Source organism: Penicillium chermesinum (assembly GCF_028974085.1).
Source record: "Penicillium chermesinum strain IBT 19713 chromosome Unknown utg000007l:1.0-2695246.0:1.0-2697696.0, whole genome shotgun sequence".
In the NCBI taxonomy this organism is placed as follows: Eukaryota; Fungi; Ascomycota; class Eurotiomycetes; order Eurotiales; family Aspergillaceae; genus Penicillium; species Penicillium chermesinum.
Genome location: NW_026695317.1, coordinates 2340685 through 2360561, shown reverse-complemented (window position 1 = coordinate 2360561; position 19877 = coordinate 2340685). Strand labels below are relative to the sequence as shown.

General features: G+C 49.3%; 7 protein-coding genes across 7 annotated transcripts; 3 read left to right on the top strand and 4 right to left on the bottom strand.

The window, feature by feature from the left end:
- Positions 1 to 412: 412 nt before the first annotated feature.
- N7468_009641 (GNAT family N-acetyltransferase) lies at positions 413 to 1780 on the top strand (the record flags this gene model as incomplete). Its single annotated transcript, XM_058478937.1, has 2 exons — positions 413 to 1357; positions 1409 to 1780. 2 exons carry the CDS (start codon positions 413 to 415, stop codon positions 1778 to 1780), a joined length of 1317 nt encoding a protein of 438 aa, XP_058327267.1.
- Positions 1781 to 2152: 372 nt separating this feature from the next.
- Positions 2153 to 4119, bottom strand: mirD (putative MFS siderophore iron transporter; the record flags this gene model as incomplete). Its single annotated transcript, XM_058478936.1, has 4 exons — positions 2153 to 3084; positions 3134 to 3476; positions 3534 to 3804; positions 3860 to 4119. The coding sequence occupies 4 exons, from the start codon at positions 4117 to 4119 to the stop codon at positions 2153 to 2155; spliced, it is 1806 nt and encodes a 601-aa protein (XP_058327266.1).
- A 928-nt stretch (positions 4120 to 5047) lies between these two features.
- N7468_009639 (ABC transporter ATP-binding protein) lies at positions 5048 to 9048 on the top strand (the record flags this gene model as incomplete). The annotated part of the gene is made up of 2 exons (XM_058478935.1): positions 5048 to 5972; positions 6020 to 9048. The coding sequence occupies 2 exons, from the start codon at positions 5048 to 5050 to the stop codon at positions 9046 to 9048; spliced, it is 3954 nt and encodes a 1317-aa protein (XP_058327265.1).
- Positions 9049 to 9317: 269 nt separating this feature from the next.
- Positions 9318 to 10781, bottom strand: N7468_009638 (uncharacterized protein; the record flags this gene model as incomplete). The annotated part of the gene is made up of 1 exon (XM_058478934.1): positions 9318 to 10781. The coding sequence occupies one exon, from the start codon at positions 10779 to 10781 to the stop codon at positions 9318 to 9320; it is 1464 nt and encodes a 487-aa protein (XP_058327264.1).
- A 13-nt stretch (positions 10782 to 10794) lies between these two features.
- On the bottom strand, positions 10795 to 11064 carry N7468_009637 (uncharacterized protein; the record flags this gene model as incomplete). Its single annotated transcript, XM_058478933.1, has 1 exon — positions 10795 to 11064. One exon carries the CDS (start codon positions 11062 to 11064, stop codon positions 10795 to 10797), a length of 270 nt encoding a protein of 89 aa, XP_058327263.1.
- A 31-nt stretch (positions 11065 to 11095) lies between these two features.
- Positions 11096 to 15599, bottom strand: N7468_009636 (Nonribosomal peptide synthetase 4; the record flags this gene model as incomplete). Its single annotated transcript, XM_058478932.1, has 3 exons — positions 11096 to 11814; positions 11879 to 15119; positions 15168 to 15599. The coding sequence occupies 3 exons, from the start codon at positions 15597 to 15599 to the stop codon at positions 11096 to 11098; spliced, it is 4392 nt and encodes a 1463-aa protein (XP_058327262.1).
- Positions 15600 to 16723: 1124 nt separating this feature from the next.
- Positions 16724 to 17827, top strand: sidJ (putative siderophore biosynthesis lipase/esterase; the record flags this gene model as incomplete). The annotated part of the gene is made up of 2 exons (XM_058478931.1): positions 16724 to 16777; positions 16829 to 17827. 2 exons carry the CDS (start codon positions 16724 to 16726, stop codon positions 17825 to 17827), a joined length of 1053 nt encoding a protein of 350 aa, XP_058327261.1.
- Between the last annotated feature and the right edge of the window lie 2050 nt (positions 17828 to 19877).

Genomic DNA, 19877 nt, shown 5'->3' with positions numbered 1-19877 from the left:
GACTTGATAAATGGGAACCCAGGTGGATCCATTTAGGACCGAGGGACCTCTTCGGGCCAAATTACTAGGTTCGTAAAAAATGACACATGCCACGGCCTAGACCGTCAGTGAACTAGGAGAGCGAGCAGGGAAGAAGCTTGGGCTCCCAGATTTTGAATTTTGCCTTCTTTCTAAACCGAGACTAACATGTTCCCTTATATTGGTGAGCCCCAGGCTCGGAGCTTCAGGCTCGGAGCTTCTTCCGACCGAAGCTCCGTCGCCTAATATGGATACGACTATTGTTATTCTGAAAAATTGATAACAAGAATGATCTAGGTTCAGTTAAACGGAATTCCCTTAAGAGTAGTCCAATCCTGTTCTGCACCGCGATCTGACAACTCCGGACAGGCAGAGTGTTCCTCCGATCGCCAATATGTCAACGCCGCACATGCATGCTTATACTCCGGTCAAACTTCCTCACCCTTACCTTACCTCCTACCAAGTACAATGCATCGACGACAAGCGTATCCTCTCTTTTGAAGGACAGCCTGAATCAGGGAGGCCTCTGCCAAAGCAACTACATCTTGCAACGTTATCGTGGCGCGATTTGAGCTTTGGGGGTACGGAGCTTCCATTGACCAACGACAATAGCTCATGGGCGCGAGCTCGTCGCAGCCCTCACACTATCTTCCAATGGACTGAGGAAACACCGACGTTGGGCCAGATATGGGGAATTGTTCATGCGATATTCTTGGCTTATCCGACCAATGAGTACTTCCGCGTGAAACTGGTTGGAACAGGCGAAGAAATCATTCGGACGGAGCTTCTGGCAACAGGCCTTGGTGTTGAGCACCCGAGACCATGGGGTGCTTTGGAGCATTTCACCAAGGAAGAGACAAAAGAAATCTTGATTTCCCGAAGCGCCTTCTGGCAGGGCGCAGCTTCTCCCTTGGGCCCACGTCCTATCTGGGTGGTTGGCGACGGCACAGATGGCCCAGTAAGAGAACCTCTATCGCAATATCCCGCTTGGCCAGAAAATTTTCAGTTTACGAACAAGTTCCCCGAAGAACCGGTGTACGCGCGCCACCCAATTCGTCGCCCCAAGCCCCATCCTGGATCCATTGCATACAGTCGCTATATTCCGGAAGTTGACGAGCACTTTTCGCTCGAGGTAGTGAATTGGGAAGACCCAGATCATCTACAACTCTTCAATACTTGGCAGAATGATCCCCGCGTTGCGAAGGGTTGGAATGAGACTGGCACGCTTGATGAACATCGCGAGTACCTGCGCAAACTCCACTTTGATCCCCACGTCCTGTGTCTATTCGGACGTTTCAACGAGAGTCGCTTCTCCTACTACGAACTTTACTGGGCGAAGGTGAGAATTTCGCGCTTGAGAGTTACAAACAGAGGCTAAGACCACTCGCAGGAGGACCACTATGGCGCTCACTACAATGCTGGAGACTATGACCGTGGACGCCACTCCCTTGTTGGAGATGCGTCATTTCGCGGTGCGAAGAGGGTAAACGCATGGTATTCCAGCTGTATCCATTACTGTTTTCTGGACGACCCCCGAACTGCAAATGCTGTTGGCGAGCCCCGCGCCACTGGCTCAACCATTCTCTCCTATGAGAACTCACAAGGCCTGACTATTGGTAAGTATGTGGACCTTGGGCATAAAAGATCTGTGCACTCGATTGTGAGCCGAGAGAAGTGGTTCCAGCTGTGTCCTATCTTTTGGGATGGGCGCGAACGGCCATTAGAATCTGCGGATCGCGCAGCTTGGAATGCGAAGCTCTAAGTATTAGTGTTATAATGAAAGCCCCTCGTGCTTCAAAATCTTTTCCCCTTCAATCCCGTAATCGTAACAGCAATATGCCTGAAGGCTTAAAAGGCGATCGAGATCGCAATCGCGCGGCAAAGTCGCAGTCTTGGAAATGTCGGATTTACCTCAAGTGACGCTACCCTGGTCATGATTTATCGGCACTAGAGCTGAAGTTGGTCAAAAACTGAGTGGTGATTCTGATTTATAGATATTCTATGCGTTTATACAGAATTCTTGCTAATATCCCTATTATGCATTAAACCCAGATCACAAGCCCAAAGCTTCCATCATCCACCATACTTTTATCTTGACAAAGTTGACAAGGGTTTCAAAGATTTGCCAAATATCTTAAAAAACAATACCTCCCACCTGAGGCTTGTCCTTCAAGTTGAAGTTCTTGATCATCAACACCCAGACAAAACACAGAACCATTACGCCAGTACCGACAGCCAACATGCGGGTCTGTGCATAGGCGTAGGCTTGTTGAATGGCAACTCTAGTTCTGCTTCCAACGGGGTATTTCAGTTGAGTATCGAGGTCTTCGTAAATATCATCAAACGCTGCCATCGCCGAGGCTGGAAGATACATCTTGAGAGCCTTGGGGAAGGTGTTCTGCCAAATGACACCAGAGATAGTGGCGCCGACAGCGTCACCGACAGTACCGACAGAGTTGAGCAAGCCGAGGGCCATGGCGAAGTACTGCTGATCGACTGCAGCCAAAATAGCGAGCTGCTCGCAAATGATGAAAACACTCCCACCAATGGAAATAAAAACCTGGCACATGATGAGGTACCCAACAGACTGGTTAGGGCGACGGAAGTAAATCATCAGACCCTGGGCGAAGATGTACAGAGGAACACCAATCCAAAGAAGCCACTTGAAGCGACCAGTGTAGCGGATCAAAAGGCCAACAGCGATCAGGAGAACACTAGAGACGATGTCGAAGGTGCTGCTAACGTACCCGGCTTCTGCGACCGTGAGATCATTCACAACCTGCAAGAAAGATGTGAAGTAGTAATTCCAGCAGTAATAGCAAAGCTGGTAGGTGAAGTCAAGAGCACAGGCACCGATCACAGTACGATTCCACAGATACGCTTGTCCAAACAGCGGCTTGGGCGCGAAGAAGTATTCGTAAGCGACAAAGAAAAAGAGCATCACAAAACCGACAACAAGCATCGCGATGATATAAGGGGTACCCCAGGTATCAGGGGCGCTTCCAGCAATGTCAAATGCGAGGAAGAAGACAACAAGACCGGCCGAGAACAAGAGAACACCCAAAGCTGATCACTGGTTAGTGTGAGGTCCAGTATGCAAGATCATGAAACGTACCATCGAACTCAACAGTATAAAACCAAATGCTCTGGAAAACGGCGCGGTTGCTCTTCTGTCTAGCGAGAAGACCTTGCTTCTTCGCTAAATGGAGGTTGTACTTCAAGATGCAGTACAGGGGCGAAGCAACGATGGGGAAAATGATGGCGAAGATCCCGATACCCCAACGCATACCCATTCCATTGAGAATCTCGTTGGAAGCCTTCGAGCCACCAAAGGCTGTAATAACATAAGGGGATGAAGTGAAGGCGTATGCAAGACCACGGTCTTTCAATTGCGAGGCGTCAGCAGTAAGCAAGTCGACACAGTAGGTCATGCCGCCGAAGCCAAGGCTGTAGAAAACCTATCGATATTGGATCAGTAAAGGTTGCTTCTGGGACATTGAGTCCGGTGAACTCACATAACCGGCACAGAATGTTGCGAGATTGTGGGTCGCAGCCATCATGACCAGGCCCATCGTGGCAACAATAGTCATCAGAAGAAATCCCTCTGCACGCCCCCAAACATCCATGATTTTCCCAATGGGGATGTAGCATGCTGCAGTAATAGCACCCGAGACGACGTAAATTGAGGTAAGGAGGGAATGAGACTGCCAGTCGCTGGTAAGATACGGAATCAGGTTGTTGACGACATTGCTCTGGAATGCATTGACAAAGTAAAGCAGCCAAATGCTGTAAGATTTTATTAGTTATATTCTTTATGGTCCAATTCTTTTATATATCATACTTGATAAAAACACCGGCTAAAGACCACTTAGACCAAGTCCTGGTAATCGCCGCGACATCGCGAACACCTTGCTGGAGATCATCGCTGATGGCAGGAATCTCCGGGGCTGTTTCCCCGTCGTTGACATTCTTCTCGGCTGCGGAAACATCAACAGGAACCTCTCCCTTCGGCTCTTCGGTGGTTGCCATATTGACTGAGGTGGCAGACTCATCGGTATTCTGGCGACGAAAGGCAGAGCGGATCTTAGAAGCCACTGCCATGATGGAGTCGTAACAGACAAGACAGATGAGGAAAAGAAGATAGACGATCCTACGTGGAAACCTTGGATCCTTATAGGTGACAATGCTTTCAAATTTCAGCCCAAAAAAAACTCCACTGATTGATAGCTAGAACACCTGATCTCGGCTATAGCCTATCCAGAGGGCAAACCATAGCGCCACGCAAGCCCAGAGTGCAATTTACGAGCTGAAATTCTTGATTTGCCAGGTCAATCAAAATCGCGGAAAGCGCCGACTCATTTAACCACTTACGTTATTATATCGGCGACCCAGATTCCTTGTTAAGCCATGTGCTTCTTCCACGAAACTAACCGATGGATTTAGGGCAGGAGCTGAATGTACGTAATTTTGTGGTTGGCGCTAGTCACGGTATGTAATACGCGGCGTCATGTCGTATACATGCGTATCACCAAACGGTCGTCAACACTTCCTAATCTGGACCGCGTCTCCATCTTCCACTTCCCAGGTTGCTGCTCTATGGGGTTGCCTTAAGCGAAGTGGGTAGATGGAAGTTATCTGATCATCGCTATTGATATCTTGGTGGACCCGATTCCCGAGAAACCGAGAGATATTAGCGACTTTTTTCAGATCCCATGACGCGAGGGCAGTTCGGATATGGGGCTATCCGATCAGGCGTGCAAGACCGGTGGCTCTGGCTACGGTTCCAGAACTCATGCGGAATGGATACGGTGGCTTTTCGGTTCCACTGTGGTCTTGACTGATTGATAAGATTGGAACTAAGATCCGAAACATTCTGTTCGAGCTCTGGCCTCTAACACTTCACACAAATCTCAGAGCTGTGCATGGGAAATTGGCGGGTATAGTATAACATTATTCTACCCTAACTCGTCGCACGATTCCTGGTCCATCTACAGGGTGTGGAGTGCCGAGTTGATCAATTCTGCTCGTCATGAGATGGTTCAAGAAGATCAGCGGCTATGCCAGTCTCCTCGTGGCATGCAATCCTTCAAAGCTGGATCTGACCATGCTAGTGGTGGGATTCTTTAGCTCCATAGGCTCTGGTGTACCCTTCCCAATAATCGGCATCATTTTTGGTCAGTTACTCGATGATTTCAACTCGGCAACATGTTCGGTGCGAGAAGGCACGGCGACATCAGCGTCACAATCATCGGACCAGAAATCTATTAATAAAGAAATTCTTTTGATTGTATACCTCGCCATTGCACAGTTCGTGTTGATCTACATCCACCTGACATGTTGGACGATGACTGGGGCGCGATTAGCGCAACGTCTGCGCGAGAATTACCTGAAGAACCTCCTGCGACAAGAGCCCTCCTATTTCGACAACTTGCCACCGGGCGCAGTCGCCTCGCGCCTGAACAGTGATATCCAGACGATTCGATCTGGGACATCTGAGAAAGTGGGAATTGTGGTTTCGGCGGTTTCCTTCTTTATCACCGCATATATTGTGGCTTTCATCAAGGATTGGAAACTAGCTGCCATGCTGCTCTCTTTGATTCCGGCATATCTCCTGATGTCATTCGTTGGAAGCCATTACATCGAAAAGTATTCCGGACTCATGTCAGATTATGCCGCTAGCGCGGCGTCGATTGCATCCGAAGCCTTGTCCAACATCGTAGTCGTCCAAGCATTTGGTGCAAACACTCGACTGGAAAAGAAGTTCTCGAAAGAGCTCAAGTCCTCAGAAAGCGAAGGCCTTAAAAAAGCTGTAGCTGTGGGAATCCAGTCTGGCGTGCTATACTTTGTCGCATACGGTGCGAACGGTCTGGCGTTTTGGCAGGCTAGTAAGTCCGTGGCCCATTCTGGTGCCACTGTTGGCGCCACGTTTACTGTGATCTTTATTCTGATTGAAGGTATGTATGAATTCAACAACATGAGACTCGCGACTGACCCGCTATAGCTACTTTGCTTTTCAGTCAAGTTTCGCCATTCTTGCATTTGTTCATCCAAGCCGTTGCATCCTACAGCAAGCTGCGTGAAGACCTTGACCGTGTCCCTCAGATTGACGGCACATCAACGGAAGGTATCCGACTTGCGGAGGCCCAAGGCAAATTCGAATTCAAAAATGTGTCATTCACATACCCGTCTCGTCCTGAAGTCACCGTTCTCGATAAGATCAGCCTTTCCATTCCCGCCAAAAAGCACACAGCTCTGGTCGGTCTCTCCGGAAGTGGAAAGTCAACGATCGCAGGTCTTGTTACCAGACTCTATGACCCGAACGAGGGTCAGGTTACCTTTGATGATCACGATCTTCATGAACTCAATGTCAGGGATCTTCGAAGCCATATTGGCCTCGTTCAGCAAGAGCCTTCACTACTAGATCGGTCTTTGCTTGAGAACATTGCTCATGGCTTGGTGAACTCCAGCAACCCGTCCCATGCACACTTGAAAGAGACCTTTATCGGCTGCGATCTGGAAGAACTTGCCGCTGATCTCAGAGAAGGCAAGGATCTTATGACGGAGGCTGCAAAACGCGGTACAAATGTCGTAGAAATAGTCAATTTGGTTCAAAAGGCCGCCGGGCTCGCAGACGCGGAGAGTTTCATTTCTCGTCTTCAGTATGGACTGGGGACAATTGTCGGCTCAAGCGGTCGACTCATCAGTGGTGGTCAAAAGCAACGCATTTCCCTTGCCCGAGCTCTCGTCAGAGACCCTGCAGTTCTTGTCCTTGACGAGGCGACTGCATCTTTGGATTCTCGTAGCGAGCAGCGTATCCAGCAGGCTATCAATAACATCGCCACTGGTCGAACCATCATTTCCATCGCCCATCGTCTGTCAACAATTCAAAATGCGGATAATATTATTATAATGCACAAAGGCCACGTCGTTGAGCAAGGGGACCACGCAGCCTTAATGGCGAAGGACGGATCCTATGCGGAACTGGTGAAGCTGCAGACCCTCAGTACTGATAAGAGCGGAACGGTTTCTGGTGCCGACAGCGCGAGCAGATCTGATCAGAGTTCTCTTACGGATGGGGACATCGAAAAGTCTGAGTCGACCGAGCCTGATATTCTTGATGAGAAGGCTCCTACTACAACAGCAACCCCCGCCCCCACCGGCGAAGAAGAGACTGCAGAGGACGAACCTAAGACTCCTTCCAAATCTCTCTGGGCTCTTCTCAAAGGCTATGCTCCCACTGTACGACCGCATCTCCTGATCATCGCTCTTGCGCTTATCGGCGCGAGTATCGTGGGCGGAGCTTTCTCCGGCGAGGCTGTGATCTTCGGAAATACCGTTGGCAGTTTGAATCCTTGCAACACTGCAGACTATATCGAGTCACAAGGTCGGTTCTACGGTCTGATGTTCTTTGTTCTTGCCATTATTGAGTTATTTGCCAATATCGTCAGCTGGGCCGGCTTCGGTTGGGTTTCTGAGAAAGTTGTCTATACTGTGCGAGTCTTGTCATTCCGGTCTCTATTCGAGCAGGACCTGCAGTGGCATCAATCAAACGGCCGAACGCCTCCCCTGCTTCTATCTTACATCACTCGCGATGGGAATGCCCTTGCCGGTCTCAGTGGGTCCGTTATCGGCACACTATTCTCCATTACGGTCAACCTCATCGCTGCGATTATCCTAACTCACATCATTGCCTGGAAGATCGCGCTCGTCTGTCTATCTTTGGTACCACTGCTCCTTGGAGCTGGTTTGATGGAGCTCCATGTCCTTGGAAAATTTGAAGAGCGTCATGAGAACGCCTACGCTACCTCGGTTGACATTGGAGTGGAAGCAATCACATCTATCAAGACTATTGCATCTCTGTCCCTTGAAGATGAGACGTTGAAAACATACCGCAAGTCTCTTAAGGGGCCCCAGAAAGAGACTTTTAATGTGACTTTGCAAGCGAGCCTCTGGCAGTCCACTACATACTTCCTTGGAAACTGTGTCAACGCACTCGCATATTGGTGGGGCGCGAAACAGATCATCTCCGGCACGTATACCCAGACCCAATTCCTTATCGTGGTTTTCTCGCTACTAGTTAGTGCTCTCCTGTGGAGCCAGATGTTTGCCCTCGCACCAGAGCTTTCGCAAGCGCGAGCGGCGTCAGCGCGTATATTGGGGCTGATCGAGATGGGCTCCGACAAAATGCGAGGCACTGTTCCCGACCATACACCTAATACGTTCGTTCGAAGTGGTGATGCCGAATCCGCTATGGAAGCCAAGTCCATCCAGCAAAGCAACAAGGCTTCCAGTGTTCAACTTCAGGATGTGCATTTTGCTTATCCTGCCCGCCCGGATATGAAAGTCTTGAATGGTTTGACTGTCGACATTCGGCCTGGCCAATTCTGTGCCCTCGTTGGACCTAGCGGAGCAGGCAAGTCCACCATAATATCTCTCGCAGAGCGACTTTATGTTCCTGAATCGGGATCGATCCTGATCGACGGACGCGACGTGTCAAAAACACGCGACCCATCATTCCGCGACTCAATCTCCCTTGTTCCACAAGAGAGCGTTTTGTTTGAGGGAACAGTCGAGTTCAACATTGGCCTCGGTGCGAGGCCCGGACAAGAAGCGACCATGGAAGAGATCATTGATGCGTGCAAACTTGCCAACATTCACGAGACTATTGCATCTCTCCCAGAAGGATACAAGACCATGTGTGGTCCAAACGGCAATCAGTTTTCCGGTGGTCAGAAACAGCGACTTTCCATTGCGCGCGCACTTGTTCGCAAGCCCAAACTGCTTATTCTTGATGAGTCGACAAGTGCCCTTGACGCAGAGTCAGAGAAACTTCTTCAAGACGGACTCGAGAAAGCCGCAAAGGGCATTACCGTTATCGCAATAGCGCATCGGCTGCACACTATTCGAAAGGCAAATGTAATTTTCTTGATCGAAGCAGGCCAGTGTATAGACAAGGGATCTCACGAGGAGCTGCTTGAGCGCTCAGAGAGCTACCGTGCCAATGTTATGCACCAAACAGTAGCTACTTGATTTCCTTCCTGTACAGACGAGCATTTATTATCAAAAGTTTTATATATATCGATTAATATTGTAAAGTCATTTTTCATTCAATTATTTCTGTAAAGTGTTTATCTATGGTGTTTCGTGCGGAAGGACTTTTCATACTAGTACCGATTCTCTCTTTTCGTTCCTTAGTTTCCTTTTGAGTATTTTTTGGATAAAGGGGAGTTTATGGGACAAGCTCATAATCCGAACTTAAAAGCTAAATATACATTCTAATTGTATTGAAGCGGGGAATATTAAAACAGCTGCGCATCTAGCAGAACCCCGGGTTGCATGTCAGCCAACTCTCGAACAGTCGAAGTCAACTCATCCAGAACCGAATCGATGAACAATAGATCATTCTCACTTCCTACCACGCCAACATTCACCTGCCCTTCTTTCACAAAAGACACAATCTTCAGAGGGTACGGGGAATCCCCATAAGGATTCAAAATATCCACCTTGCATGAGCCACCGGCAAACGGCATAGTGTCAAAGTCATCCCAGTCTTGGTGGTGGACAATAGAGTCGTAGAATTGGCTGGACGACCAACTTGTGCAATGCTTGACAATGCTGTCGAAGCCAAGGAAGTCGTAACTGGCTGATTCAGCAGCTTGCTTCTGCACGTATTCCAGAAGGTCGATCCCAGACCAATGTGATTCAAAGGTGACTCGAATTGGAGTAAGCTGATAGCATGGCCCGACCACTTTTTCCACGCCAGGCAAATCGACAGTACGACCAGATGTCACGCCCCCAAATGTGATATCTGGTTTCTGGAGTCGGCGAGCAAGTATCAAAGCCCAAGCAGCTGTCACAAGGTTCGCAGTAGTGATGTAGTCCGAGCCATAGAAGTCTTCAACGGTCTTTGTTTGGAAGATCCCCTGGTCTGTAGGCTTAACTGTTGGTCCTTGAAGGCCTGAGAGACCCGACAGAGTTGCCCCTCGCAGTAGTGCACTCCAGTAATCAATAGCGGTCTTCTTCACCCGCTTGTCGCAGGTCCATGCGATATACTCCGAAAACGGCTTTGAACCCACGATACTGCCGCCCGTGTAAAGAGTCTCGAAGTCTTGAAGCAAATTGGGAAGCGACACACCGTCATATTGAGCGTGGGAAAGACCCAGGACAAGACATTCGCGACCGTCTCTCCCTTCGATGTGAAGAACCCGGAAGAAGGGCGATCCAAGCACGTAATCAAGCTCGGCATGGGCTTTGCAAATTTCTTTAGTCGATTGCTCTAGATCCTCTCCTCCTACATGCTTAGTTATGATGGGCTCAACCTTGTCCAAAACCACTTGGTAGAATTTTGACTCGTGCTCAATGAAGACAGTACGCAAAATTTGATGAGAATCCATAAGCCTTCGACATGCGTCGAACAGCTGTTCTCGTACAATGCCTTGGTCGAAAGACAGCATTGTATACTGAATCGATGTCTTTGGGGCTTGGATTGTTGCTTTAATGTCCATAGCCTGTGAAGAAGACACAGGGAGGACATCTTGTATATTCCATTCGGCGTTTGCAAGGCTAGGGCGAACAACTCGAGACACAAACAAGTCAACATCGACATCGTGTAAGGTTGAGAAGGGCCGATATTCTTCGGTGACGTGCTCGGGGGTTTGGTCCAGCTTCATGGCTTGAGCAGCATCCACCAGGCGCATGTGCTGGAATACATTTGCCACAGACAAGTCATGTCCCTGCATCCGGAGACTCGAGACAAGCTTCATCGCTAAAACTGAGTCACCCCCCCAAACGGAAGAAATTGTCGTCAAGATCGATTTTTTCTTCTTTCATCTTGAGAACTCTGGCCCAAGCAGCTCGCAAAATTCTTTCTTTAGGAGTCAAGTTCGCGTTTGCGGAGGTGCTCTCCCAGGCCTTTTTAAATCCATCTCGGAACTCGGTAAGAATGTCCTGAGGAATTGCAGAAGCAATAATGTTAAGCTGTTTTTGGCTCACGTCTCCCATTGTGTTGAAGAGGTTATCGACAACGACATATGCAGATGGGGTCATGTATGAAGGTAACGAATCTTGAATGAACTTGTCAAGTTTTTTCAATGCGACACAGAGGCTGGACGGAGCCGAAGAAGAAATGGATCTTCTGATTCGGAAGGTCCATTTCACGGGAAGTCGGAATAATCTCTGTATGTTTCTCTTTGGCAGAGTTTGATTGCAAGAACACGATATGATCTTGCTGCTTCTCATCTTTGCTTGGACTGAGCATACCAGTTGCTGCGCGAACTGTCGGCGGAAGGTATCGCGCCAAATGAATGTCCAACTCGGCAGTATTAACCGCATGTCCTTGAACAAAGATGCTCTCTTTCTTGCCGACGAAAGTGATACTTCCATTTTCCTTCTGTGTCACAATATCACCAGTTGACTGTAGTTTTCCTATGCGACCAGGGAACGAAGAGCTTCCCTTTTCAAGCCATTTGGAAGACTCGGTCTTCCCAGGAAGACAATTTCCTTCTAGCCACAGCTCACCGAGACACCCGATAGGCGATAGTATACATGGGTTGCGGGGATCGCAAACCCAAGGAATAACAGCACGAGGGTAGTTCTCTCCAGACTTTGTGTTCTCACCGGAGCGAAGGGTGCTTGACCCCTGATCGAAAGACAGAGGTGGAGTCTCATTCCATTCCCATATTTGATCCAATTCTATTTCTGAGACGAATGAAACATTACCAAGTGGACGCGAAAGATCCTGTGTCAGTTGCGTGCAGGCCTCTTGCATTTGGGCAAGGACTCGTCTCATTTGAGACACTTGAACCAGACTGCTATCGAAATTTGCACAGATTCGGAAGCCCCCCCTTGCGAATCTGTGTACCGATCATGAGTGGATATGGGTTAAAATGAAGGGCCTCGAGTACAACGTCTCCTATTTCGAAGCCTAGCTCGCTGCCTCCAAAGTCTGGTTCGGGCTGGATGACCAAGCCAGTAGGAGCTTCACATGCATGTTGAGCATCATAGCTAACCTTTCGAATATTTTGCATGCCCATGTGCTGGTAGGGTGTGCGTGCCAGTGCCCCCTGTTGAACACTTCGGAGGAATGCCTCAATGGACATTGATCGCTGGGCCCGAACTCGAACCGGAACAGTAGCGATCAAGGGCCCAATAATCCCTTCAACGCCTAATAGTGATATATCCCGCCCAGTAAGTGTCTCTCCAAATACAACATCATCGTTCCCTGAATATTGAGACGCCACGAGAGCCCATGCTCCACGAATCAATGTTGCCATTGTAAAAGGATAGCCAGGGCTGATGCCAACTGTGATGTCGCCCTCGACCAACCCATCCGGGTTAGGCAGGAAATCTCTTGACGGGAGGCGCGGGAATTGGGGTCCAATAGCGCCCTTTAACTCGCGCCGCCAAAATTCTTGCATAGCAGATTCATCTGTGTCCTTCACATATTTGACAAAATCTCGCATCTGGGTCATGATCTCCAAAGGTTCGTCTTTTAGGGCATGGCAGACTTGACGAAGAATGACAGGTTCAGACCATCCATCATAAACAATATGGTGAATAGTCCAAACCATGTATCGCTTGCCATCTTGAGCGTGGACAATAGCGTAGCGGGCAAGGTCATCTCCAAGGTTCATTCGCATGGCTTTATCAGCTGTGAGGTATTGGTCAAGATTGATGGAATCCTTCCATGCTACTTTAGACTTCAAGATAACCTGCTGAAGACCTGGTTCCTGCAGTTGTGCTAAGCGTGTACGCAAGATGGGAATTTCCGAGACAACTCTCTCCCAAGCTGACTTCCAAGTTTCGGTATGGATATGAGATGGAATGGATGCCACTCGCTGGGCAATGTATGGCTTCTCTGATTTCAGTGAGAACGTAAAAAGTGACTCCTGGGTTGGGGTACAGGGATAAATGTCTTCGATGGCGGATGGAGCAAATCCATACGTCTCGGAAGCTTCTTGCACGGCGCTTTCCGAAGATTGAGATAACAGCGAGAACGGGACGACCTCGGGCTGTGATTCAGAATCGAATGGCTGGGTGACACTGGCCATCTCTGAGAGAGATGGATTTGCAAACATACTCATGACCGAAAGATCGAGACCTTGAGATCGGCTCGCGGACACTAGCTTCATTGCAGCTAGGGAGTCTCCGCCCAACGCGAAGAAATTGTCCTCGGGCTGGATTTTACCCACATCTAGCTTCAGTACAGTACTCCAAGCTTGGCGCATGCGTTCTTCCAATTTATTGAGCTTTCGGAAGATCGAGGGGTTGCCACCCTTGCTTAATTCTCGCAGCTCAATGCCATTGCCAAACTGCCTCAGCTGCTTTCGGTCGGTCTTCCCAGAGATCAGAACAGGGATATTGTTCACAGGAATATAGGCTGTAGGGACCATATAACGTGGCACGGCCTTGGACAGCTCGACATTTACTGTTGACAATACTGTGCTCAGCTCATCTGGAGGGGTTGCTATGCTAATGCCAACTCCTGATTTCATGGCAGGGCAGGTCACAAATGCGACCAATGTAGGCTGACCACTCGCACCTTGAGGGGCAATGACCTCCGCGATAATATTAACATCAGCAGGCAATCTCTCTCGGAGTTGGCTTTCGATTTCCCCAAGCTCTACACGTTGGCCGCGCAATTTGACTTGGGTGTCTTTTCTGCCCGCGAACACAATACCCCCTGAACCATCCGGGTCATACTTTCCGAGGTCACCAGTCTTGTAAAGACGACCTGATCGCCCAGCGTATTGCTTGTGACCGGCGAGAAGCCATGGAGGATCGTTAATGAAAGCGCTGGCTGTCTTTTCTGGATCATTCAAATACCCTTGCCCTACAATTGGACCTTCAACGAGAAGCTCTCCAACTGCACCAACGGGCATCAGAACAGTGTGGTCGTTGGGATCGACAATCCAAATCACGGCACCATTTCCAGGCCCAATTGATACGTAATCACGACCAGTTGCGGCGCTGCTGTTTACGGTACAGCCGATCGTACATTCACAAGGGCCGTATCCAATGACGATACGGGCATCTTTCCCCCATACTGTCGCATCTCTAGCCGACACTGCCTCTCCGCCGAGGCCGAGGCCACCAGTCAGAGAGCGAATGACATCAGGGTCCAGAATACGACCAACAGAAGGTGTCAGTCCGGCATAATTAATGTTCATATTTCGGATCACCCCATTGATATCATTCATGCGATCTTCATCCGAAGGGATACACAGGCACCCGCCGTTTCCAAGGGTAAGCAGCATGCTGTCAATGCTTACATCAAATGCATATGAAGCAAAGTCGAGAACGCGAGACTCTTCCGTGTAGCCAACAGCCTTTGCCCTTGGAATTGCACTGCTTGTATATGTCTCGTGGGAAATTTGAACTCCCTTGGGAGTACCGGTACTGCCAGAGGTGAAAATGATGTACATCAAAGTGGATGGATCGACTTTAGGCAGCTCGGCGATCTCCCACGTTCGTTCAATAGCCTTGAAGGCCTGCCGCTCCACAACCAGAATCTTCTCCGCTGGGAGAATTGAACTTGCAAGCTCGAATTGCTTCCTTGAAGACACCATAGCTTTTGCGCCGACTTGCTTCGCCATGTTTTGAAGCCGTGCCAGAGGAAGGGTTGGGTCCATCAGAACGAATGTCGCACCGGCTTTCATTGTGGCAAGTAAGGCGATGACGGTCCATCTTGACTTCTCAAAACAAATTGGGACCACGTCTTGTGGTTGGACTCTATTCTTCAACAGTCCAGCGAAATGCGAAGACCATTGATCAATTTGCCAGTATGTCAAATCCCCGTCCCATGATGAAATGCCGACTTTTTCATCCAACCTTCGAGCGCGCTCGGATATCTTCTCATGCATACAGAATCTGTGAGTCGGAGGTAGCTCGTGGCAAAGTCTCCATATCTCATCAAAGTCACTTTCCGTTGCCTGCAGGGCTTGCTCGATCGTTTCCTCGGGATTGGCGATACACGCACGGATAGTGTCGACAAAGGTCCTGATCGTATGGGCCACTGTATGTGGAAGCGTATTCACGCTGCACCAAATGGTACGAATCTGGATTTGTCCAGCACTGAACCGAATTTCGATGTGTTTTGTTTCCTGTTAGGCGGTCAGACCAAGTCCAGAGTGAGTCACAACCCAACATACTTCATTTTTCGTTACCTCCGAGTCCTTGGAAAGGGAGTTTGAACTCAATAGCAGAGCTGAAGCGCCTGGAACGTGCTTTGTGCGTGTTGCGTTCTGAATCAGCTGCAGTATCGATGCTGCAACCTTTCTGGTAGTAAGCTGAAGGCTAGGAAAGACCTCTTCGGTGGGTAGCTGATTGATCACTGGCTTGCCTTCAGCTAAGTGAGCCCATTCAAACCGAGGAAGAGCGCCTTCTTTTCTTCGCATGAGAACAAGTGCCCACGCAAGGAGTACAATTTCGTCCCTCATTCCCGTTGAAGTGGTATCTTGGGATGACAGTTCGTTCATTTCTATGCAGAAGCCGTCACGGCTTGCTCCGCCGTTGAGATCATCCACGAACGTCTCGTCCTGTCGATTCTGATCGCGGGGTTCAAGAGCTTCTACGAAACCCATGTTGGCAACTACCCGGGTCAATCGGCCGTTGTCATCAGTTGTGAGGCTTGAGGATTGGCCAGCGTCAGAAGATCTAACTTCAGTTGCGGTTATGGTCTAGTCGTGAACTGACCGAAATGGCGTAAAACCTCCTGATATAGAGTAGATTGTGTTACGAGTTCTACCACGTTGGAAATGGTCTCCACTGTCACGGTGGGTACTTCCTGCGGACTTCCTGCAACCGAAACCGGCTTGACTGCTGAACTAGCCTGTGTACGTTTCCATATCCGTGAGCCGAGCGCGTCCTGCCGACAGAGAACGTAAATAAGGGGAAAAAAAAAAAGCTCGGAAAGCCAACCCAAATTACCTTCCCGCGAAACTTTGTCGTCTCGTATTACCGATTGATTGATAAAGGCCTGATGGGTCAATTAGTTGGAAGATATTATCAGATCCGCCAAAGTGGGTCGCCTAATCCCCGCTCTAATAAAATGCGGTGATTGTCGTCTACATTTCTCATTTTGGGAGAACTACCATGGCAGCCATAGCAAGAAATGTAGCAGACCAAATAGCCCAGACCGAGTCACGGTTGATCAACCCTACGCTGCACCTGCATGTCGTAGACTGGCACGCCTATTGGCCATATTGACCACGATCACTCCATTTTAGTCAAATCAGTGCCTTTATTATGTCAGGTGAATCCCACCCATCATCTAAGCGATAATCACATTCGGATAGGGCTTTCCGTTGCTAATTAGCGCCACTAAAGTTAGTCGAACCCCACCCGGTTCATCCTTTCGTGGGGTCTAACTAACATGTATTTTCGCGATTACGGCACAGTGAGGGCGGTATTCTGTATTTCCTCGTACATGTATTTAATACAGAAATCTCAATACAATCTCGGCAGCCGCTTAGGTTCATCTCGCCCTTCGAATTAGCCGGATCTGATAAGGCCATATGAAAGCATGAGCTTTGTTGTGGACTAGCTCTGACGAAGCCAAGCTCGCTAAATTCTCCGGTCTCACAACGCTTCTAGTACTTCCCCCTCCAAATCGACTTCAGAACCGAAGCCGCGCTGCATCTCCTTCTATCATCCAGAGCAGCACTCACTGTGGTCGCTACTGGTGTAAAGACCCCGGCCAGGCAGAATGTACTCCAAGTTCTGGCCCAAAGGTGGCCTACCAGGCATCCTACACCACTATGTGAGTGAGATCTCAAACAATTCCTGTGCAGGCTAATGTCCCGCCTCCTAGACCGAGACCCTGGTCACCTTTGAATATACCACCGCCGCAGCCAAAAAGCCCCACAGCCTGGTCTTCATCGGTGGGCTCGGAGACGGACTGGCAACGACTTCTTACATGGCGGACCTGGCTAAGGCCTTGCTCCCTACGCAGTGGTCCCTGTTTATTCTCAATACAACATCATCGTACCAATCGTGGGGTCTAGGGCATCTCGATCGGGATACTAACGAGATCGCCCAATGCATTCGGTACATCAAAGATTATAAAACGGAGAACTTTGGCGACGGGAAGATTGTGCTGATGGGCCACTCTACGGGTAGCCAATGTGTCCTACACTACCTGTACCGACCGAACCCATTTACAAGCCGATCAGCCTTCGACTCTTCTCTTGAACACGTGGATCGCCTTCCACTTGATGGAGCGATCATGCAGGCCCCAGTGTCTGATCGGGAGGCCATACAACTGTGCATCCAGCATGGATTCGGTAGTAAATCTCCGGGTGAGATGCGAAGTATATGCGATCAGATGGAAGCTATCTCAAGAGAGGCGGTCAAAACGCAGGGTATCTATGATACACTACTTCCTCTGGAGTTGACTTCTGCAATTTACCCATCCAATACGCCGATAAGCTGTCGTCGATTCCTGAGCCTTTATAGCCCGGATAGCCCGCAGACGCCCTCAGAGGAAGATCTTTTCAGCGCAGATCTCAGCGATGAGCAGTTATCGAAGACTTTCGGTATGATCCAGCAGCAGGGACTGCTGAGATATAGATTGATGGTTCTTTACTCCGGAGCGGACCAAGCTGTGCCCGCTGCGGTAAATAAAGAAACCAATCTATCGAGGTGGAAGGACGCAACGGATCATAGTGGCAAGTTCAAAATCTGGGATGAAGATCACACTGCCATTATACCAAATGCTTCTCATGCTTTGAGCAATGATGACCAAGCCAAGCCACGCGAATTTCTAGTCGAGAGAGTTCTTGGATATCTACAGTCAGCTGCCAGCATCTAAATAGAAGATAAGTTACAGCAGATACCTGCCGCCTCCGAGTGTGTTGAAATATCAGTGACCGGCTAGTAACTCTCCTCTACTATTCTCCTACCATTATCTTACACCTCCTATGCATTCTACTCCTTGCAACGTCGCCTATACGACCTATACAGCCGCCTGAGATCTCCTATCCAGCTCATGTATATTATATAAGTTGGGGAGATGGACTGAAAGCTCATATTTCATACTGAAACCATGGACTCACTCGAGTCTGTCTTGCCGCCGGTCACCGGTTTAGCATAAGAACGTCTTGTCCGAACTATGAAAGATAGGGTGAAGGATTGGCTTAAGTATTTGAGCTCTGAAGTTCCCGTGCTGGTTTCTAAATAATTCCAGGTTCTATACACCCGACATTCAGCCTCATGCCTTCCTTTCAAAGGTTTGGAAATCTCAGATTACCCAAGACGGCTATCGAGAGACCAATTACTTCTTTCCAATTCTCCTTCCCCAAATCCCCTCCCCGCCTTCTTCACTCTACAATGGTATGTTCGCAAAGCTACCTTTCCATTATCGGCCTCTATCCACCTGCTGGCGGAATCAGTGGTGCATGCGCTGTCAAAGTGGGTTGAACTCCACCATTAATTGTCGCTGGAGTTATTCGGCCTCTCGAGAAAGGTAAGTAGACTCGTTGCTCCTGAGTAGTATTGATGCTAATACATAGATAGGTAGGTAGAGGCCCAAAATCGCGGCCGAGGCTATCGTGGTGGGCCCGTAAGCCGGCGTCGGGTGTCTCGGGTGAGGCGGGAGGCTCTTACCCAAAAGGACACGGCCAAGAAGCGCCCTGGCCAGGCAAAAGCCGATATTTAGAAGGGCCCTGGGCAAAGCATACAAGGCTGGGAGTGGGGAGAGGGGTTGGTGAGGCTCCGAGTGAGCCTTCCGTGCAGATGAGCGGAGATCCCCGTAAGTACCAACCGGGAACGCACCAGCTCTTTGGATCAAGCTAATCAGCTTTGTTTAGTTCAATTTGCCCTCCCTACCCCGGGAGAGTTTGACGGTGTGATTTCAAGCTGAGGGTTTTTGGAGGTAACTAGTGCCTCTAGGGGTCGTCGGCCACGGTTAGTATCTTTATCTTTGTATTCTTAGCATTCTCGGGGTCTGTTCGTGTGGTTAGATCTGGATTATTAGCATTTTTATTTAGTATACTCATCTTGATAACCTTGTCCTTATCGGAAATTTCACTTACCCTCGCTGGCAGGCTTCTGCAATGGTAGATGAGCAACGAGCCATCCAGACTAGGCCCTTCTGCATGAAAGCGTACCTGAGTTAGGTAATCGTTGCAAGCAAGTTCTGGATGTAACTAGCGCTGGAAGTTAGGAACTTACATTAGACTAGAATAGGAGGTACGAGGGAGAGTCTGGGCCCCTGAAACTGAAATAGTTAGTACCTAGATAAAAGTAGCCCCAGGGGCGGCGCTCAAGACAGCGCCCAAGACAGCGCCAGGCAAAGCGGCAGGGGTGGTACAGTAGAACTGCTACAATTTCAACGTTCAAATTCCGTCATATACTTCCCTCTCTTCTTAACGATAGCAGACATTCGCTAGTGCAGGGTGGTAATCTCTGCACCTTTTAGCATGCAACTTGAAGCAGGAGACTTGACTGCGGACTCAGCCATTTGACGCTAGCGCGGTCCGCAAGGCAGACCGTGGCCGATGTAGCATAGCGCCGCCAAGAGTGGCTTCAGACAGACCTCGTAATTTTTAGCGATTGGCATCAGCAATGCCTTTTCTCCTAAAATGCGCACATCCGGGAGGCTTATTCACCACCTCCATCTCAGCCCTGGAGCCAAGCGTCACATGTCGCGCCATCTCGTATTTCCGGCGGTCTTTCCCAAGGGAAGGGCAGCGCGAGCTGACATCTCCCAACCTCGACAGTTCTCCCACGAGGATCCCACCACCCCAGTAGACGCACTTGAAAGAGGGATCTGAAATGGTACGTTATCCGAACTGCCGTTCAAGGTTTTATCCTCATATGGCCCACTAGGACGGGGAAGAGTACGAGTACCCCTTCTTGCA